At 37.6% G+C, this 20,907-nt stretch overlaps 1 protein-coding gene across 1 annotated transcript; it reads right to left on the bottom strand.

The window, feature by feature from the left end:
* Window positions 1-278: 278 nt before the first annotated feature.
* pkib (protein kinase (cAMP-dependent, catalytic) inhibitor beta) lies at window positions 279-19,801 on the bottom strand. Its single transcript, XM_079475354.1, has 3 exons — window positions 19,689-19,801; window positions 4,344-4,512; window positions 279-2,675 (listed from the first exon to the last, which is right to left on the bottom strand). Exons 2-3 carry the CDS (start codon window positions 4,486-4,488, stop codon window positions 2,590-2,592), a joined length of 231 nt encoding a protein of 76 aa, XP_079331480.1. The 5' UTR covers window positions 4,489-4,512; window positions 19,689-19,801; the 3' UTR covers window positions 279-2,589.
* Between the last annotated feature and the right edge of the window lie 1,106 nt (window positions 19,802-20,907).

The raw sequence follows: 20,907 nt of genomic DNA, 5'->3' as shown, positions 1-20,907 counted from the left end.
TAAACTAATGTAAACATACAATTGTATTGTTGAAAGGAGTGTATACATTTTTGCTTTAAAGTCACAGAATTATAAATAAAATAAATTTAATTAATAACAACCAGTTATATATTAGACACATAATAATATGTCATGGAATACAATATTCACAAATCCCGTTTTATCAAATCGAGCATCTACATGAATTTAACATTGTTTTGTGTGTGAGCTTTAACGTGGTAAAAGATGCCTTTAGTGCCCTCTGCTGGGCGAATAAAAACTAATACTACATAAACTAAGCACAGGATTTATTGTCATTAAGCATAACTGCATTTCATTTGTGGCTTACATCATACAATAATGACATAGGCATCATGACCAAAGTTATCCCTGAATAAATCACAGCATCTGATGGAACCACGAGAGCTTTCAAAATGATAAAAAAGGAATGACACTTCTCAACGATTATATTTTCCTTCGCCATGAACAACCTTAAAGAAATACCTGTGACAAGCACTTTAACAAGCCCGTAGGCAGGGGGGGTTCGGGTGGTTCGAACGAACCCCCCCTCACTGCCAAAGGTCCAGAATTTAAGTCGTTTTTTTCATGTGATTATTGTCATCATTGTTTTAATCAATGCTTGTGACAAATTTCTGGGTTGCTGTTTCAAATTAATACGATTATTATTGCAGGACGCGTGTATGTGCGTGCACAGACAGAGAGAGTTCTCGCATACACTTTTCAAAGCAACGTGAAGAAGCATCGCCTCTGAATGATGCGAGGGGAGGGGTATATATGAATGTGGTCCGCCCACAGATTTGGACCGGCCCTCTGAACAATGCCTTATAGCGCGAGTGATCTAAGTCAATGCAAAGATGCGATGACCTACTTGCGGCGCGATTCACGCGAATGACGCGCATTGAGCGTTCGCGTGATTCGCGCGAGTTTAAAATCTGAACTTTGGTGAAAATTTGCGCAGCGTTAACCAGTCAGGAGATTGCGCTAGTAGGGCCGTGAGCGAGCGTCAGAATATTGGCTTTCAGACCCAAATTTCTCTAAATTACTCACATAGCCTAATAATTTGTTAAATTCATAACATACCAATGCGATAGAACTGACGCGCGAACCATCGGAAAATTTCAAAGAGACGACAAAATGGCCAAGCGGTTGGGAAAGAGAAAGGTTAATTAATATGCAAAAGAAAATGTTTTGAATTTGAGTAGCACTAAACTATATACTATTAATAAACTATTCTACCATTAGGAGGCATAATAAATACATTTCAAATCATAATTAAATCTCCACAATAATTCAAGTAGTACCTCCGGCCCATGTAATTTTCTGTTACAAACCGACCCGGCCCCCCATTAAAGACAGGGAGAATTATGTGGCCCTTGCAGAAAAAAGTTTGGGGACCCCTGGTCTACAATATAATAGCCATATAAACTTAGCGTAATTATAATAATAAAACATAACAAAGAGGCATTGACAGAGAGTCAAGAAATTATGATGAGTGGAATTATTATTAATATTTCAGTAAAGTTCATTAAATCTGTTCTGTTGTTAGTGTGGTTTTTAAACTTATGAACTGTGTATGGACTGACAAAAGTGTTACTTGAGGAAGCAATTTGACAACAATGCAATAAATATTTTAGGTACATCAAAAAGCGTGCTGGTTAAGATACCAGCAGACAAACTAATCCAGCAGAAATTAGTGCATAAAGGTATTTGAACCTCATAATTAAATACAAAAGGAGGAGAAAAACTGCAAAAAAGGTCCACTTTAAAAAAAAAAGAACCTCCCCTTTCAACTGGCTGGCTACGGACCTGTTTAATATGATGAACGAATGAGACCACAAACGTTTGCAGTAATACATCAGACGACTAACCATTCCGATTCAGCGTACGGCAACATCGAACAGCAAGTAACACATACACACGATGGAAGGCTTTTAAACAAAACTAGCAAATATAATGTACAATTCTGTATTTACAAGAAGAAAATATATCTCATGTTATTAAGCACTGAATCATCTCCTCTGGCGAAAATGTTACCAATGCACATCTTTACGATAAAACAACACAGACGATGTGGTGTTGTTCTGCACATACTTAGAAACAAAATGTGTGTAATGCAATTTAAGTCGAATGTACTGTACAAGGACTGACCAGTTTTGTAAGATAAGAAAAAACTTCACTTATATCACCAAATGGAATGTGTTTACTTTTTGTGCAATAAAAGACATTTTGCCACAACGCATCAACATTCAGAGAAAAACGCTACGATGTAAAACATATAGTTTTAAAATAGGAAACCAAGTGTTTTCATGACACTCAAAACAGCCGGCGTTTACGAAAACTGAAAAGTGGGGGAAAGTCAAATTGAACAAAGTATGAAATTAACTTTGTAAATAATTGAAAATAAAACTTCATATGAATTGTTCTCCTAGGAAACCGTTGTTTCTCACTGGTCCATATCCGACTGCCAATCATAGGTCTTGATGTTGCATAGCACAGAGTGTAACAGTTGTTTGGTCAATGGGGCAAGAGTGGAGGCAGATCACGTGAGAGCCTCGAATGTGGTCTGATCACGGCTGTGTCCACGATGAGTTATGACTCCTCTCCCTTCTGTTCCTCTGTGGTCTCTTTAGGTGGATCCGATGAGGATGAGCTCTCTCCTCCCTGTTCTCCATCATCTGTTTGGAGACCAGCAATGTTTGTAATGTGTTCAAATGCTATATATTGTTTTTATATGTTATAGAAATAGTTTTACATGAAAACCTGTTATTAAAACCTACATTTCTATGTGAAAAGTCCTTTATACACACTTTTCCAAAACATAAGGAACACAAATGCAATGGTCAAATTGATGACTTCATCCTTTACTCAAAAATAAAAAAGAGATTTATTATAACATTTTGCATGCATGTTGTTGTGTTTGGAGTGTAAACTGAAGCTAGGGGAAGAATTTAAGTAGGCTTGGCAAAAAAATTCATCCATACACAAAGCATTTTAAGTCAAGCACAATGAGAATGACATCATATTAAACAAGAGAGAAACAAATGTTTTTAACATTTTCAAAAATCATGTTTTTACTGTGCATTCCATTTCCAAAACAGCAAACTAACACAATAAAAACATGACAATATATATATCATAAAAAATATCACTTTTGAGAATGTTTAAAACAAGAGTTATCTGTTTTTGCAAATAAACTCTGACTACAATTTGACAAGTTATTCATATCTGCAATGTATTCCTCTCATTTGTTAAGAGATTTTTATTCTACTGTGCATTTTTGGTTATATTAGAATAAAATAATTTATTCAAATAAATAGCAACGGTGCGTTACCTTCATTTTTTACCATACACCTCATATTTGAATGCTACCTAAAGTTTAAAAGAACACAAAATGAGAGGAAGCTCTCAAACCTTGAACCTAGTTCATTTTGTACCTTTTGTAGTGGTCACATAAGAATGACCACTAGAGGGCAGAAGGACCAGTTCACCCCTAAACAGGACCAAGCTACAGTGTTGTTGTTGTACACAGGTAAACAGGGTGCCGATGATCATCCTCAGTTATTGTTTACACATGTATTAATAATGGATGATGTGAAATAGTACACACATCATACTTCTTTCAGAACTGTTGAGAATCTTCAACATCATCATAGAAATCTGATATAATTCAAATCATAATAAAATATATTACATATTACATTTTATTGTGCTTTAAGTGTGTAAAAGAATCTTATTGGCAAACAGTCAAAATCTAGGATAGTGGCAAATAAAAAAATATTGTCATAAATAGATTTTTGTTATAAATATGCCTGACAAGATTGTTGAACTAAATGACACTAAATCAGGGATAAATGTATAATGTTTTGCTCAGAAAAACAAAAACGCAATTAAATTAAAACTTTTTAATATTTTAACAACAACAATTTAAAGCAGTATTGCACTTTTTGTTTTTATGCTTAAAGCCTTTTTCATCTTTGACCCATTTATATTGATACATTTTGTTGAATTAAACATCTGTGAATATTGGTCTGTAAAATCACATGTATACCGTCTTTGACTACACTAAAAGGACTAATATACAGCGATCCTTCTTATGACGGCTCGATCACACGGAAGCACTTCAGAGTTTGAGGTGCCCTTTAAGAGAACAGCTTTTGTCAATCACAGATTTTTGCTGTTGTTTTAACAAACTGGTTCCAAGGTCATTTTAGGATATGAGGTCAATTCCCCTTTAAGGGAAAGCACACCAAATTATATAATGCCATTCAAGTCTGTACATTACATTTTTATATTTCCTATTTAAACCTGTCTGAACAGAATACAATGACCAGCACATGACGTACCTCCAACCGAAAGCTCGGCTAGTTTATTTGGCAGATCATCGGCTCCAGGACCAGCTGTGGAACCTAAAATGTCTGGCAATGCATTCCTCCGGCCGGTCCTGCCCGTGGCTGCAAAGTCAGAGACGACAGGTTCCACATCAGTCATCTCTGGCGGTCTTCATAACATCATCTGAAAAAAGAAAGATAGCCGGATTAAAACACACTTCTAGATATCGATTAAGTTCCCCTACAATGAACATCTTTAAAATGATTAAATACTTTGTCCATCAACTTAAAACCAACAGTCATCATGGCATACTATGTAGGCGTGAGATAGCATCACCCTAGGCAATGACCGTATGCCTTCTGAGTGAGCAAGCAGGGAGTGATTGAATCTGTGGAGTGGAGATCTTTAATCACAACATATCGTTCAAGGTTCTTGTACCTGCTCGCCCCCCACGACACCCAAGCTCGCACAAAAACAGCCCTTTCAGCTTCTTCTAATTTCCCTTTGCACTTTTATTTAAAGTCCCATCAGCTCTGCACCACATTCCTTCCACCACGCCTTACATGATGGATTGATTCTGAGAAATCTGGCCAGCATCCCTACGGAGATATGCACTGTGTCAATGTGGATTGCGAATAATATTCATTGTGTTGGCAGCACATGAGGCTTGGCATAGCCTTAAAACAGCAGACCCACTTGGCTGGCCTTTATTTCGAGTGTTTGGAGTGACATTCGTTGAATCAGTCCTGACTGTGCATTTACTGTAAGACGTCTGTACCATCAGAAAGTGCATGTAAATATGGTTGCAGATTTGACTGACAAATAGCACAACCAATGGGTCTTTCATGCTTCTAAGCCTGTAAAACAGATGTATTTGCTTATCAGATAAAAATGCAAACTTACAAAAGGGTAGTTGACAAATATACCAAACATGTGTCCTATGGTGTGACATACTGTGTAGCAAAATGTAGAAAACAAACTGTTAATATGTTCTTTTTATATTATTAATATTTGTAATATAAAATAGCATAAGAGAGATTTATCTTCATTGTTAGTTTTCTTTTCTTAATATTTGCAGTCAAACCAAGCCAAGGTCGTGGGTTTGCACATATTTAGAAACAAATGTATAGGATAATGCAATATAAGTCGCTCTGGATAAAAGCATCTGCCAAATGCATAAATGTAAATCATACATTTACACATTTATTTGTCATCTACTCAAAAACTGATTTAGCTTTTGGTATTATCTGTGGCAGTTTATATGCAGTGTCATATATGAAAACCAATAAAGCGATTCTACAATATACACATAATTTATATACATGTATGTACGCACATACATACATACAGTAAACAAAAAAGCATTTATTCCAGAGTAAATACCTTCCTATTCTCCCACAGAAAATCCATAAAGCCTGCCCAACCGAATCCATTATTATAAATTAGATGGCTCTACTGCAGTTTAATCATTAAATTTTCCCATCAATTTCTCCATCTCGCCTCCTCTAACAGAATCAAACATCACTTTTGCTAATGAAATCCATTCAGATGGATTTAAGCTGACATATCGTTACACATTATGACCAGTAGAGAGCATCTCTCAGATTTTTCCACACACAGTATGTAACAATGTGTTTGTTTTGCTATTGATATTGAAAATTATAGATCTGTTGTGTATTAGTGAATTTGAGTCCGGGGGACTTTAGATTTCCCATCCATAGCAACTGTTGCCAGGTTCGTGTTTTCGCTCCCTTAAACACGCTGTCATGATTGATTAATGTTACACGAATCAAACTGTATCTCAGCTCTTTTCAATTTTTACTCTCCTGAGTGTAAAGATCAAAGACAAGTGACAAGAATACTTTTAACTTGGACAATATTACACACTTGACCACTGAACCCAAAACCTTAAAGGGACAGTTTGGGACTAAAATCGATGCTCATCCTGACAACGAATGACACTACAATCTCTTCTACAATGTCTAAGTCCGCTCTTTGCACAAAGCCAAGCGATGACACACTGAGACCCTACGGCTGGAAATGACATCACCCGCCAGCGGGCCACCGGCACTGATAATTGATGTTTTTTTCCTTGCAGAAGATGCCAGCTGTCTGGTCTAACCGCCCCGAAAGAAACCACCACATGACAACATCTCAGCATGCTGTTGATGGGTTTTGGGTGAGATGTCGTGTGCATGGGGAGATGCACTGTTTTCATTGGTTGCTTGAGCCCTCTTGAATCCATTATGCAAGGCTCCCCGACAACAGAGCGAACGGCAAGATCCAACCCTGGGCAAAAGATACTCTGCTTCGAGGCAGTTTTCTCAATTGAGGAATGGTTTACCACCTGAGCCAATGCAATTGTGCTCGGTGATAAAAAGGATCACAGGGGAAGCCAAATATTCTCCAAGGTCGTGCCCTTGACTGATCTCAGCAACAGCAGCATACCTGTGCCCATCTCAGTCGCCATTTAACATGTTCACCAGTCACAGCATGGTTTCTCAGAGCCGTCTGGTCAAACAGTCTAAAATATCTCTTGAGTCATGACTCATGTACTAGAGAAGCACAACTACCTGAGTAAATTAAAGTAACAATACAGAGCGGTGAAGCACCAAATACATCCCAAAAATTCAGAGACTTCAAAATGTTATTTTATTCAGCATTCTATATGTATTGTGGTCATTCCAGTTCAGTGTCTGTTAAAATCCAACAAAATTAAACCTTTAGGAGTGACATAAAATCATCCGACAGCATGACAGACATCATTTTCATAAATCATAAAACATTTTGAACTTTTTTTAAACACATGTGTAAATATAACTGCTGTATTGCTTAAAAGTGAATATGAACTGGTTTTCTTTGCAGTATGTGAGATCTGAAAAAATACACGGCATCTTTTCTGTTGTTTTCACCTGTTTCTCCAGTTTTCATTTTCTGCAAATATATGCAAATAGAAACTTTATTTTTATTTGACATTTGGGAAAAGTATTGTTAGTAGTTCACAGAATTAAACAAAAATGATCGTCTTAGCTAAATGCATATTGAATTTGAAATGGTCTAATTTTCTGTATATACATACATACATACATACATTATATATATGAATAAGTCAGATTGATATAACAGAGGTCTAGTGTGACAGGAAACAATGTCATAATTGCAGGACCAAGCAAAAAAGAAATGCTTCCATTCACCAAGTTCAAACAGAACTGTGCTAAATATAAACAGCGTTCCTGTAAATGTCAGCGCAAACAAGGTTAATCCAGTCTTAATCCATGTACAGCTCAGTAACAAGCTTTAAAGAAGAGCAAACCAATTGTCCTTTCTCTTCGGTAACAGCTAATTGTCATTCAATTCAATTCGAGAAAATATAATGTTCTTCCGTCTCATCGACGAAAAGATTAAAAGGAACCAAAAATGTAAATGTTAACATTCGCAATTAAATTCAATGTCTATTTTTAGGACGCTGTTATGGCAGAGATGGATTTCCACTATTTGCAAACATGACTGTAATAAACAAAAAAATTATCAAAAATGTTTTAATGGATATTTTGCAGACTGTTAATGTTACATCCTTTAACCAAACAAAACTCCTGTTTAGCAGTGTACTTCACATAAGTGCAGGCAGATCAAAGCATTTTAAATTAGAATCAAGTGCACTCGACATCAAATCTCCTGATTTGCATAATGAAGTACACTTTTCCACTGCCATTGCTTGTTGAATGCATTTCAGTTTTTCAGTGGGTGACTACAATAAAGGCTTGTACATTCAAATAAATAAAATGAACATTCAATTGATTAACGTTTATGGCAGCTATTCCGAAATGATATTTTCTAGTGCAAAAAAAACCTTTGGATCTTTTTTAAAGCCCTGTATTGCTGGACATTAGAGGTGGGTCGTTCCTCTGCTGTAAAAACTGAATTCTGTAAGAAACACTTTAAAAGCATTGCTTTTAATGGCAAATTCCAGCGGTCTTGGAAACCGAACGAAATCACAAAGTCAGAAAAGCCGTCAGACTCGTAGAGAGAAAGAGATGCTGAGGCGTGCTATGCACCGGTCTCCCGGCTCCTCGCATTTAAAGGTCTTCTCTATTTACTCACTCATCTGTTCAGCCTGTCTAATGACGTTAATGGCACACTATCTGCCAATCAATACAGCCCAGAACAACGTGGCAGATGACCTACAGCTGCGTGCGCTACTGCGATAAGCCTTTTGAGGAAGCAACACGATGGCGCTGAAAGCGTGCCGACGCGTTTATTTTCATGCATTTCGTCCTTTCTGGGATTCTGCGAGGTCACACAATAGCAAGCCATTTATCAAGAATAATGACCTGAGGCTGACAATACAGAATGAAGGGACTGTATCACCGGGTTTGGGAGGATTGTCAATATTTGCATGGAGAGCACAAATGCATCACTCATTTTAAGTTCATTTTTAGGCCAACCCCCCGTAGAAGCCAAAGACAGAATGACAGCCCAATAAAAACACTGTATTCACATCCCAAAATGAGAACACAAAGGCATTATTTCTGAAGTGTCCTGCCGCTTTAAACTACTAATGGAAGCTATCAATATACGTCAAACAGCTTCGAGACAAACGCAATCATCATATATCGTGATTATTGAATCCGCAAAGCATGAAGCAGCTGAAAATATAAAATATATCTATTGTTCTGACATCTAACATGGGACCAAGGATAGATTATAAACGGGGGCCATACAGTATGACTGACAAGTCATTTAGCAGACGCTTTTATCCAATGCGACTCACAGAGAGTTCAGGGAGCAAAAGGGGCGACATAAACTAACAGAAAGGATGCCAAGTGCAGGGAGTTGTTTCGATAAAGATACCTGCTGTAATTCCTTTGGAGGGCACGGGTGAAACGCAGAGGAGACAGATGAGGGTTGGGTTGTCAAGAGGATGCTGTCCTGAGGACTCACAGGACCATAAACCACCACTGCATTGGACATAACCATCAACGACCTAGAACAGCCGAGCTAATAGAACATTGATTCGGGTAACAGTGCCAATCCTGCTGTGGAACAGATAAAACCCAAGCAGCTTCTCAAGCATGGATGCTGACCTCTGAACAAGCTTCCTACGGGTCTCAGGACTCAGGCATTTCCGTTCTCAGGAGGCTTATATTGACACAGATAAGTGGATGACGTGGGCGTAGTAGATCTGAAAGAGTATAGTCATTATCGAGACTTCATATTTCTGCCTTAAAGACACATTCCACTGTGCATCATACACTAAGCGTCTTATAGGCCTGGGTGGTTATGATGGTTTTTACCTTTAGTTCCTTTGAACAAAAGGTCAGATTTCCTTCATCCCACAGAAACACTCAAGACAAGCTTTGGGTCATTCTTAAAGGATGCTGGGATGTCATGGATCATCAGGTTTTCACATGGAGTCCTCGGCAGCTGGAGTGTATCATGTCATTAAAGCAAAAGGGGGACATGGCATCACATGCACATTTTTTACTTTTCACTAGAAAATATATTTTAAGTAAAATGGTCTTGGACTTTTGAACCACACAGCTAGCTTGACTGCTTTATCTTACACCTGTGTCAACAGAGATAAGTTGTCTTCTGTTACCAAGCAACGGCTCATATCATTTTAATATAGCAGAACGAAGGCCACGGATATATTTACGCCCATTCCAGATTTATAATTCGCTCGTACAAATGATTTTATCTTTTGGTTTGCGTCAGTCAAGTTCCACTTAAAAAGGAACTAGCATCAAATGAAAATTTCCCTTCTATGGTGTTCATGTTTGTGTTTGTCAGCTAATGTTCATAGTCCATTATTCGGTTTTTAAATCAATACAGAGATTGATAAAATGATCAAAAACACTTTATAGGTGTTTACAGTTAACTTCCGGTCAGTGTTTGTTGATTGGTCTGGCTAGTGGCTATTTGTATTTGAATCCACTTATAGTCATATTAAATTATTGTATAAAAATTGCATTAAATAAAAGATTTGTTTGAATTTTATTGTGTGTTCATTTTTATTAGATAAACAATTTACTGAATGGGTCCTGTAACTTTGTCGAATTTAAGTTTAGCCAAGTAACCGTTCTTCTACTGGTAACCCAAAAGTCATTTACTTGTTATTTCTTTTGCTTCTTGCTTGTTATCAGAAATAATCTACAGGGACTCTATTCTTTGCAGATGTGTATATATGTAAATAACTTATCTTAGACGGCACAGGCCTTGCAGGACCATAAACCCCCATTGCATTGGACATAACCATCAATGACCTAGAACAGCCGAGCTAATAGAACATTGATTCGGGTAACAATCCTGCTGTAAAACAGATAAAACCCAAGCAGCTTCTTAATTACTGTGTACAAAACTGTGAGATTTGGGGTTTACCTGTGTTCCACATGTAGTACTCCCCATTGTTTTATGCACTATATTCTGTTTAGTATAAATGTCATTGAGATTTACGACTTGAAGTGGCTGTATCAGCATGTTCCAGATGTCAAGAACAAGGAACTAATGTATTGCTAACCTAAGAAGAATTACTAACATTGGGTCTTGTGATTTTCCATGTACAGAAGTGTCTAGATCTGAGCATTACCTCACTTCCTCATTTATCCATGTATATTTTGGTCCTATCTCTAATAAACCTTTGACTGTCAGTGAACTGCACTTCTGTGTCTGTGTCATTCTTGGTCCCCGGATCCGGATCTTCTGAATGTTCCATCGACTAGACTCGTCAACTTTCTACCTAGATTGTCTAATTATCTTACAATAACATAATATATGTTTTTACTCATACCGGCGCCCACCCTTGTTTCAAAGGGTGTTAACTCCGCTAACTCATCCCCTTTAACTGTCAGTCTGCTGGCAGTCCCGTTTCAAATTGCAACAGCTGTATTTATACATCCAATCAAATCGCAGAGAAAGACGAAAGCCACGCCCACTCTTTTTCTCATTCAAAACTCCATTTCACTTGGAAATGCGTCGAAATACGGAAGTAAACACGATCGCAACTTCTGGTTCAGGGGGACTTTAAGGTCCCAACCTTAATAACTTTGTGGGGAATGTGCGCAAAAAATTCAGCGGAGTATATTCTATCTCCACATTTCTTTGCAGTCACCATCATACAGCTGTAAAAATATGACAGCCGTGGGTAAATAATGGCTCTTTAAAATGCACACAGTGTTATTCCTGTTTGCAGACAATATTGGTCAGAATCCTTTAAACTAGTTCTGAAGCACGAAAACAATTTTCTCAAGTTGAGTTTGTGTGGTCTTATACAAATAAAAAAGATTTGTCTCCTTTTTGTTATTACTGTCCAGGATACAGTACTGGTTTAGAAACACCATGATCACACTGTTAATTTGTGCATTTTTAGAAACAGATACAATAAAGCTTTGACAGCTACTCCCTGTTTAGAATCTGGTTTGGAAGCCAATATGTCATTTCTCAGGTCCATTGCCTATATGCCTTATGAACAAGTATAGTCTTTTTTTCTTTTGGTAACCCTATTTGTAAATATTTTATATCAATAAGTATCAATAATGAATGCACTGCATTTTTAATCAACTTTCATCACCATCATATTGGGTGAATGCTGTTTGCAATGCATTCTGGGATTGCGTCTCTGTAAACATATCTTTTTAAGTTTGGCCAAAATGAGGAAGTTTAGACGGCAGTGTAAAATGATTGCCTACCTTTTGGAACGGTCCTCGTTTTGGGAACCGCCAGCGATGCCTGAAGTGTTGTCGAATAAAGTAGACAGCTCACTAAGCTTTAGAACAAAGCTGCGACTTTATCGCCACGTTATTGGAAAGCTTACTGATTTGTTCCATCTGTACACATACCAGGGGAGTGGCCATAAAAATAGACATGATTCACACAGTGTGAAATAATGTGGTGTGGAACCGCTGGCTGTCGTGACTAATTCAAATGTTTTCACACTGAATATACATAAATGCCTGCGGTTCAAAACACTTCATTCTTTAAGAATAACAGCAGCACAAATCTTGAGAACACAATTTTTTGAGTGTTTGATGCATTGTGTTAATCTGGGCATTGGGCCTCCTGTGTCATTGGCTGAAGTGAAGCTCTAGTTCTCAGTTGTTTGTTTGTTCGGTTTTAGAATTGCAACTCTGGGAACATGGGACATCGGAAGAGAGTTATTATAAATTTTCATCTTCGGCAAGAACTAATCCTGCCATGAGGGATGCAGAGTTCAATTGAAATATGTTACCCACAATACACATTTCTGCAGAAGAGAGAGGATTTTATTGCTGCATGTTCTGTACTGTATTAGTCCTAAACTATTAAATATCTCCAGTTGTGCCAGACGTTGTCTCACATAGCCGGATCCTGCACAATGACCGACTGCAGGAATATGGACTCTATAGCAGCATGATGGCAATTCCACGGAAATGTTCTTAAAGGAACAGTTCACCTAAAAATCTTGTCTTTTTATAAATTGCTTTATAAATTCTTTACTCTGTTGAACACAAAAAAAGATATTTTGAAGAAAGTAAGAAAGCAAACAGTTCTGGGGCACCTTTGAGACTAACATTTTCCCCCCTACTATTAAAGTCAATGGTGACCAAGAAATGTTCATCAGAAGGGTGAGTAAATGATGATAGAATGTTTATTTTTGGGTAAACTGTCCCCTAAATATTTTAGAAGAAAGTTTTTACGAAAGGTTTTCACCATACTGATGAGTCAAAAGTCAATATTTGGTAGTCTCTCACAGTAAAATAAATATCTATTATATGTTCTATGAAAAACCATGCATTCTCCATTTGTTGGGTACTATTGGTTTTGGTTTGCACATTTAAATGCACAGAAATTCTACAAAGTATGTGTTTTAAGAACTTTTTGTCATATGAATCTATTTTTTGATAGATTCAAAAGGTTCTTTGATGCCATAGAAGAACCTTTTGGATCCATTAAGAACCTTTAACATCTGAAATACCTTTCTGTTTCACAAAGGGTTCTTTGTAGTGAAAAAGCTTCTTTAGATTATAAAAAAGTAAGAAAGAGACGGTTAAAGAACCTTTGGTTCTTTTTGGAAACAAAAATGGTTCTTGGCATCGCTGTGAAGAACATTTTAAGCACCTTCCTTTATAAAGGGCATAGACTGATATTTTTCCGATGTCTGGATTCCATACTAAGGGGTTTGGTAAAACATAAACAGATAGTTCTAAATATTGATGATAAATACATTCCCTGAGAATTTATATTTCAAGTTTTGACAGAAAATTGCCCATGTGTGGACCTGGAATGCACCAAATTTCTTTGTACATTGCAATTAAACACCTTAAAAAAGGTTTACATGAGGTCTGATCCAATTCATTTAAACCAACACTCATTCGATACTACGCCTTAACGACACATCTGTGTTTGGAGAACAAAGCCAATTAGTGCAGCATTGTAAAGATGTATCCAGCTACTCCCCTAGCCGTCAGGGCTGTTTACTGCATCGAATCATGTGTGGCCAAAAATAACATCAGCCAAGTCACATCCAATCCCGCAGAGAGGATCAGATACATACTCAGCAGCAGTGATTTGAAGATGAACGGGAGAAAGGTTTCAATCTATTCCTATTTATAACGGATGCCGACAGCTGGGGGCAAAGCCCATATGTGTGGGATGGAAGAACAAAGCACAGATTACATGCGATTCATCTTCTCATGTTTAAAAGGCAAACCCCTGGTTCCCTGCACTGTGACTCCCCAGAGAATGCTTTTCCCATTGGCTGTGTGCCTCCTCAAACAAATATCCCCCTCAGTGACGCACCATCAACGTGCGCTGGATGCTGCTGAAATACCAAAGAAGGGCAAAGGGGCATTTATCAGATTTTTTTATCAGATGTTTTTTGTGAGGCTTCCAAAGACAAACATAATACGGAGACAGTGTGTTCCACAATTGTAACTTATCTCCTATGTAAAAATAAAGGTATATGTAAATGAAAAAAATACTCAGTACACCTTAGCAATCCCATTCCCACTATAAAAATGCTGTCATTTTAACCCACGGTTGGGCAAAATACAGAGAAACCCATAGTCCATAACCATGGGCTGAAACAACCTAGCATATTGTTGCTGTCCTTCTGAAACCTCGTATCTCCATATTTATTTATCTTGATCTCATAAATCATTATCATTAGTCACCGTTTATGTTTATCAAAGTTTTTTTTGTTGGAAATATCTAACCATTAGAAAGTCATAAATACGATAAATTTTGACAACAAACTTTTGAATCATTAAAAAAAAAATCATTTCCTGAAAAAAGATTTCCTGAATTTGGACAGTTTTGTAAGGACAGCGACCGTATGTTTTCCTGGTTTCCTGAAAACGCTCAAGAAACCTTGTCAATGATTTTGAACTGCCAATTTAAACAGAAAGAGCCATCTCATTTTCTTTATACAATCTTTCCAAGTTCAACCAAACTTGGTTACTCCAAAATAAACTATATATATAGCAATAAAGTGATGTACACTCTTTGCTTTCAAAACAGATTTACATCGAAGCAACGAGCCCTTCAACAAAATTAAATCAATTCGAGTGCATTTACCTAAAGCTCTATTTAGCCAATCAATATACTGTATGCTTAGCTTAACAAATTCTCTCAAGTACCCAACTGAGTCCAAGTGAGTTTTTCATTTTCTATCTTATCAGGATAAGAGTTTTTCTGTTTGCCTTATTATTGGTTGGAAACGGTGTTTCTGAGGCTGTGACTAAACCTTTTTATGATTCATGACAGGCTGTATAATGCAGGGCAGAAGGGAACGGGTGGAGAGAAACTAAAACTGATCAATAACAAGCCGCCATAAGGAAGTGACATCTACACAACCTCTCCCTGTGATTTAAAGCTCTAAAACTGCCCCGATAGAGGTGAAATAAAAGCAGATGACTCCCAAGATGCACAATTATAAGTGCAACAGCTACTAAATCCTAAACTTATAAAGCAATACAGCAGTTAAAAACCAGAACACAGCCCACATTATTAAAATCTTTGTCTGCCTTTTGCTGGCTCCTCTGTGATGTTCCTTTGTGGTTCCAACCTCCAATTTTTCTACTGACACCATCACAACATTCAAGAACTAGCTGAACATGTCTTCGGCAAATAATTTTCTGTACCACTCCCATAAACAGAAACACTTCTTAATAAACTACTAAAGACACTTTCATGCATTATCACATTAGTTCCTCCAAGCTTTTGAATCTCAGCCTTGCTTTAGTCTGAACATTGTTGACTTTCACATAATAAATGGCTTGTGATGTTTCTCATTTGAACAAAATCACCTGCTAAATGAGTAAATGTGAGTTTGTGAACCCTATCAACACCATTACCACATTTCTGTAGCCACATTTGTCAAAGCTGAATAGCAAAATCAAATTAGTCAAATGCAAACTTGTGAAGAACTTTCTAAATGCCACGCATTTCCAATACGATCTGCAGTGTTTTCTTCCAAAACTTAATGTCAAACGCGGGACAGGCCTTTCTTAAGGCAGCATTGATCTGACTTTAACTACACTTCTCCTTACACGAATCCACATAATGTAGGTTTACGGCACACATTTCGTACGATGCATGAAGATCCCATTCATAAATAATTCACATCTGTGAGGGTTTCAGTGTAAGATCAATAGCGAGGCATTATGAAAGCGATGCCTTATTTTCCCATCACAGACAACTGAGTCAGTGCAAGCAAAGGTTTTAGGCGAGTTGTAAAGCTTCACAACATGTCACAATCTGTTTTATTTATCTGACATATGGTACAGACGGCTAAGTGCAGACAATAAAAAGAGGGTGCTGTTCTTTTTCAAGACGTTTTGTCAGGTAGCAGAGAACACAGGCAAGTAAGCCGGGATACCTCGCTCCCCGGATTGATGCAGTTTATTTTTAGCTCCGACGATGACTGTCTCAAATCCGCATATTTAAGATGACAGATAACAGCCGGACCTTGTGCACTTTATAACCCTCTGCTTTTAGACATTACAAGCGTTGCTAAAGTACAGATTAAGCCATATCTCCAGGACGCAGTGTTGTCTTTAAGACCTCACACCTGAAGAGAAACACCATGATGGATCACATATGGCAAAATGCACAAAAGCCCACATGTCATTAGTGAAACGTGCCTGTGCAAACCACCTCTGATCCATCAACGTCACCTCCAGTATTCTCACACCATTGGTTGAACCAACAAATCCATGCTGGGAATCTGTCTACATTTACATTTATGCATTTGTCCAAAGCGACTTACATTGCATTATCCTATCCATAGGTGTCTAAAGTTTTACATTTACATCACAAAGCAATAATACATCATAAGCAAGGGACCTAACCGTAAACTATAAATATATTTGCTTTTTTTATATCTCTAAATAGCTATAATGCAGGTTGCACTGTGTAGGCAACAGTTTAAAGGGATTCTTATTCTTCCAATTTTTCATTATTCTTTTGTCCCTTACACTTATCTCATTTCCAAATTGCATCACCTTTCTTCCTCTGCAGAATCCAGGTGAAAAATTTGGTAACCAGACAACATTGGCCACCATTGACTTTCAATGGTGATTTCTCAAAATATCTTCTTTTGTGTACTTCAACAGAAAAAGGCATATTTAGGATGACTGAATTTTTGTTTTTGTGCAAACCATTCATTTCACTAATTACATATCCTGAATGTTTGTAACGGTCCACAGGAAGAAATGAATGGAGCGTTGAGCTTGAGATTTTGCCAGTGAAACACTAGAACAGAAGCTGTCATGGGTTTCACTATAGCCTTGTTGATACTCTAAGGTGCTGAACAGAATAAATATCAGCTGTTGAGAGAGAGAGAGAGAGAGAGAGAGAGAGAGAGAGAACACAGTTCCTCAAGGCTACATTGTGATCTGTTGCATGTCGTCTAATCTTCTGAAGTACCCAATATAAAAAACTACAAAGGATCTTGTTTGTACTCTACATATATAGGACATATATATGAATTGGAAGAAAAAAATCACAAAGTAATACAAGAGGCATTAAACTAGTGCAATGTGAGCGTTTGCTTGACAGGGACGACGGTCAAAATATTGTGCGGTTTAGCTGTTATTATATAGAAGAATATTTGACAGCACAATACTGCAAATGACAAAAATATGACAAATCACAAGCTGCATCATTGCTCAGTTTCGCCTCGCAAGAGTTCTTAAACCTGTATGACTTTTTTCTTCTGCAGAACGGAATTGAGATATTTTGAAAAACGTGTTCACAGAAAACTGTTTGTCCCCATTGACTTGTCAATCGGGACCAGCGGTTTTGGTTACCAACTTGTTTCAAAATATCTTTTGTGTTTTGCAGAAAAAAGAAAATCACAGAGGCTTAAAATGACAACAGGGTGAGTAAATGAGCACATAATTTTCATTGTGAGGGTGCACTATTTATTTAATATTCAAATTGAATGCTTTTGTTATAAAAACCAAAACGCTATTGATCGACATACTCTGTCACATCAACACAAGCTAAATTGTTAAATTGTAAAGGATCTAAATAATCTAAACCAACAGCATTCTGTAAAAACAAACGCTTTGCACACATATGTACACATAAAGCCTAAAGAAACAAAATAAATCTGGGCATCAAATCTGCTTTTCTGTTCTAATTGCTGCTTGTGACACAAGCGTGAAAACACAGAAGCGAGTGCGAATGAAGCACTAGTGCTAATGGAGAAAATAAATTGTGCCAACTGATATTCTCTAGTCCCATGGGCACAATGAACTTCACCGGCGAGCGGACATTGCTGGAAAGTTTCTGTTGTCATCAACAAGGCCAATTAAAAATAGATTCTCTATGGGTGGCACCCAGCAGGAGATGCTGTTACTGTACCAACACACACATCTTTTTGTGGTCGAGGAACATTCTGCTGTTAAGATTGACCTTTATAACATTTGAAACCCTCATGAATTCCTATCTTCTGTCAAACAAAAAGAAAATTATTTATAGCTAATATCCAAATTCCACCTTTTTCATTCAATGAACATACACGATGACCACGACTGACACGTTTCTATTCTGGGTGAACCGTTCTTTTAAATCCTGCTTTTTCTGAGGGTACTTTTACAACGGAGTTAACATTATATCAATGACTGGGCTGATAATAAAATAACAGGCTTTGGAAACCACATCCTGCCCTCTGTCAATAAATCTCATGAGGGTCATTAAGCTGTTCTGAGGAAAGATTGGCCCTATCAATGTGTAATTCCATGTGTGATTTAACCTCGCTGTACCCCTCTATTATCACACAGCATAAACACGCCAGCCATTTATTACCCGCAACCCAAATAAAATATACAAAAATAGAATCTTCAGTAATGATGGCCAAAGAGTCCTTACACCAGAATGTAAATGTAGGAGTTATAATAGAAAGGACACTGTGTCCACTTGCATAAATGCCTCTTTTGGGAGATGGAAATATAAGGAAATTAACCTTTTAACATTTTAACTTACGTTAACATCAGTGTTAGATTTTTTAGCAAGTAACAACAGCAAACGACTGTCAATGTCACACTATGTTGGAGACATGCAGACGGTGCTTGTGAAATTAGAAAGGAAATAAATTAATTAATGAAATTGCCTTAATAAAAGTTTAATTTTAACTTTGTTCCCTTTTGCCAAAGAAATATTTGATGCACTAAATAATATGCAACAATATAACCCTCGAAAGAATACTGCCCACACAATGCAATTGCATATAGCAAAGATGCATGAATTTACAACTATGAAGCAAATTTACTGAAATTAAACAAAAAAAATCACAGTCAGCATTTAAACCAAATAAGCATATACTGTAATAATCAACAGATAAATAAGAAACTTATTATTAAATGATCCATTTATATGCAAATGTATTTTCAGATTATGCCCAGAGAGAGATTACATACAAACACACACCAAAAATAAATTAAAACATAAAATAATTGCAGTTAAAACCTTATTGTAGTTCAGAAAAGACTGAAACCACTATCCCTTGTTTATGACAATCTTTCATCAAGGTGAATTTATATAAACACACATTATTTTAAAATACAGTCTGTTGCTAAGTGAATTGGACAGGTAGACCATTTTCTACATGAACTGTAAATTACGCTCGAATGAGAACAATAGATTTGCCATATTAAAACAGAGATCGTTAACTGCCAACCAAAACACGTGTCTTTACCCATTTCCCTGGTCACGGTTTTGCATGTCATTCACATATACGCGTATTATTAAACGCACAGCTGTAACGCATCCGTGCGCATCTGGATACAGCAGGGCATGTAACTTCAAAGCGCATATGATGCTCTCCGCAAAAAGAGCGCCTCGCCGCATCCCTAGCGCGCGTCTGCCGCTGTACTCACTCCGAATCCGAGTTATCCAGGAGTCCGCTCCGAATCAGTACCAACAAAGGCTATCCGCTACGGGAACTCCGCTTATTGAGACCATCTTCGTTGTGACTCTCCTTCGCTCTGACACTGTCCTCCGCGAGCGAGCAGTAGATCTGCCCCGCGCGCCGCTGTCGCTGACATCACACGAGAGCGCGCAGCGCCAAACGCATCCAGAAAAACAACAGCATACGTTTGTTCTGTTGTTCTGTGCTGAAGAGTAGATCTGACCTTTTCTTGATTTAATTATTTCACTTAGCATATAAGACGTCTCTTATTTTTTAATTAGTAGATTTACAATTTTTATTCTTTAACTTTATATTACACTTAGGAAAATAAACCATGGTTTTGTATGGCACAAGTGAAAGAACCACTTTTGGAGGACTCATTGCCTTTTGATGATAATGTTTTTGCTACAAATATGCTGGTTTTAATTTAGTACCGTTGGTGAGAGCACGGTTTGCCATTGCGGTAGCAATGCACAGGTCATCGGTTCGATTCCCATGGACCACGAAGCAAAGATGCTGTGCATAAATTGACAAACGTGTAAATGTAATTTCTGCAATGGTAAATGTTAACGTGTACTGGATGTTCCAGGTGCCACAGAGAAGTCCTTGTATGTTCCTGAATACTTATCAATAGCTCTTTCACTTATAGTCACTCCCTAAGCAAAGGCGCTATATATCTATTTTTACCTACACTAACTCAGTGACCCGCCGCACTGTGGGTCACCCCTTAATCTGCCTGTTACAACTGCTTTAAACACCTTACACAATCATGGTTAGCAAACAAAACAGTCACACTCAGAACAAGCTGAAGATAATCACCTCTCCACACGGCCCCAAAGGCAGTGACTTCATCGCGTTTGACAATTCCAAAAATGAAATGAGCTCGGCTGGCCAAAGGGCATGCATTCAATTATGAAGTCATAGAGGAGGTCTGCAGACAGAAAGTTTATTGATCGAAAAAGATTATTGAAATAAATAAGCAAACAAGTGTGAATAGCAAACACGGGTCTCTTAGGAAGAGCCCGGTGGGAGAGAAAGCAAACAGCTGAGGGTTTGCAGTCACCAAAGGATACCTGTTTATTGGCCTGTTAAAGCTGTATGACTGCACTACATGTGGATGAGGGAGTTTTGCATAATCCCGTCTTCACTTCGTCTCGCATGATATGGTAATTTCACCTGCTGTCAGA

This window comes from Barbatula barbatula (assembly GCF_947034865.1).
Source record: "Barbatula barbatula genome assembly, chromosome: 15".
Taxonomy (NCBI): domain Eukaryota; kingdom Metazoa; phylum Chordata; class Actinopteri; order Cypriniformes; family Nemacheilidae; genus Barbatula; species Barbatula barbatula.
The sequence above is the reverse complement of the archived record's forward strand: the minus strand, read 5'-3'. Positions and strand labels throughout refer to the sequence as shown.

Coding starts and splice junctions, on each gene's coding strand:
- pkib (XM_079475354.1), bottom strand. CDS start 4,488: ATGACTGATGTGGAACCTGTCGTCTCTGACTTTGCAGCCACGGGCAGG. Junction 2,676..4,343: donor AGCCGAGCTTTCGGTTGGAG/GTACGTCATGTG, acceptor GTCTCCAAACAG/ATGATGGAGAACAGGGAGGA.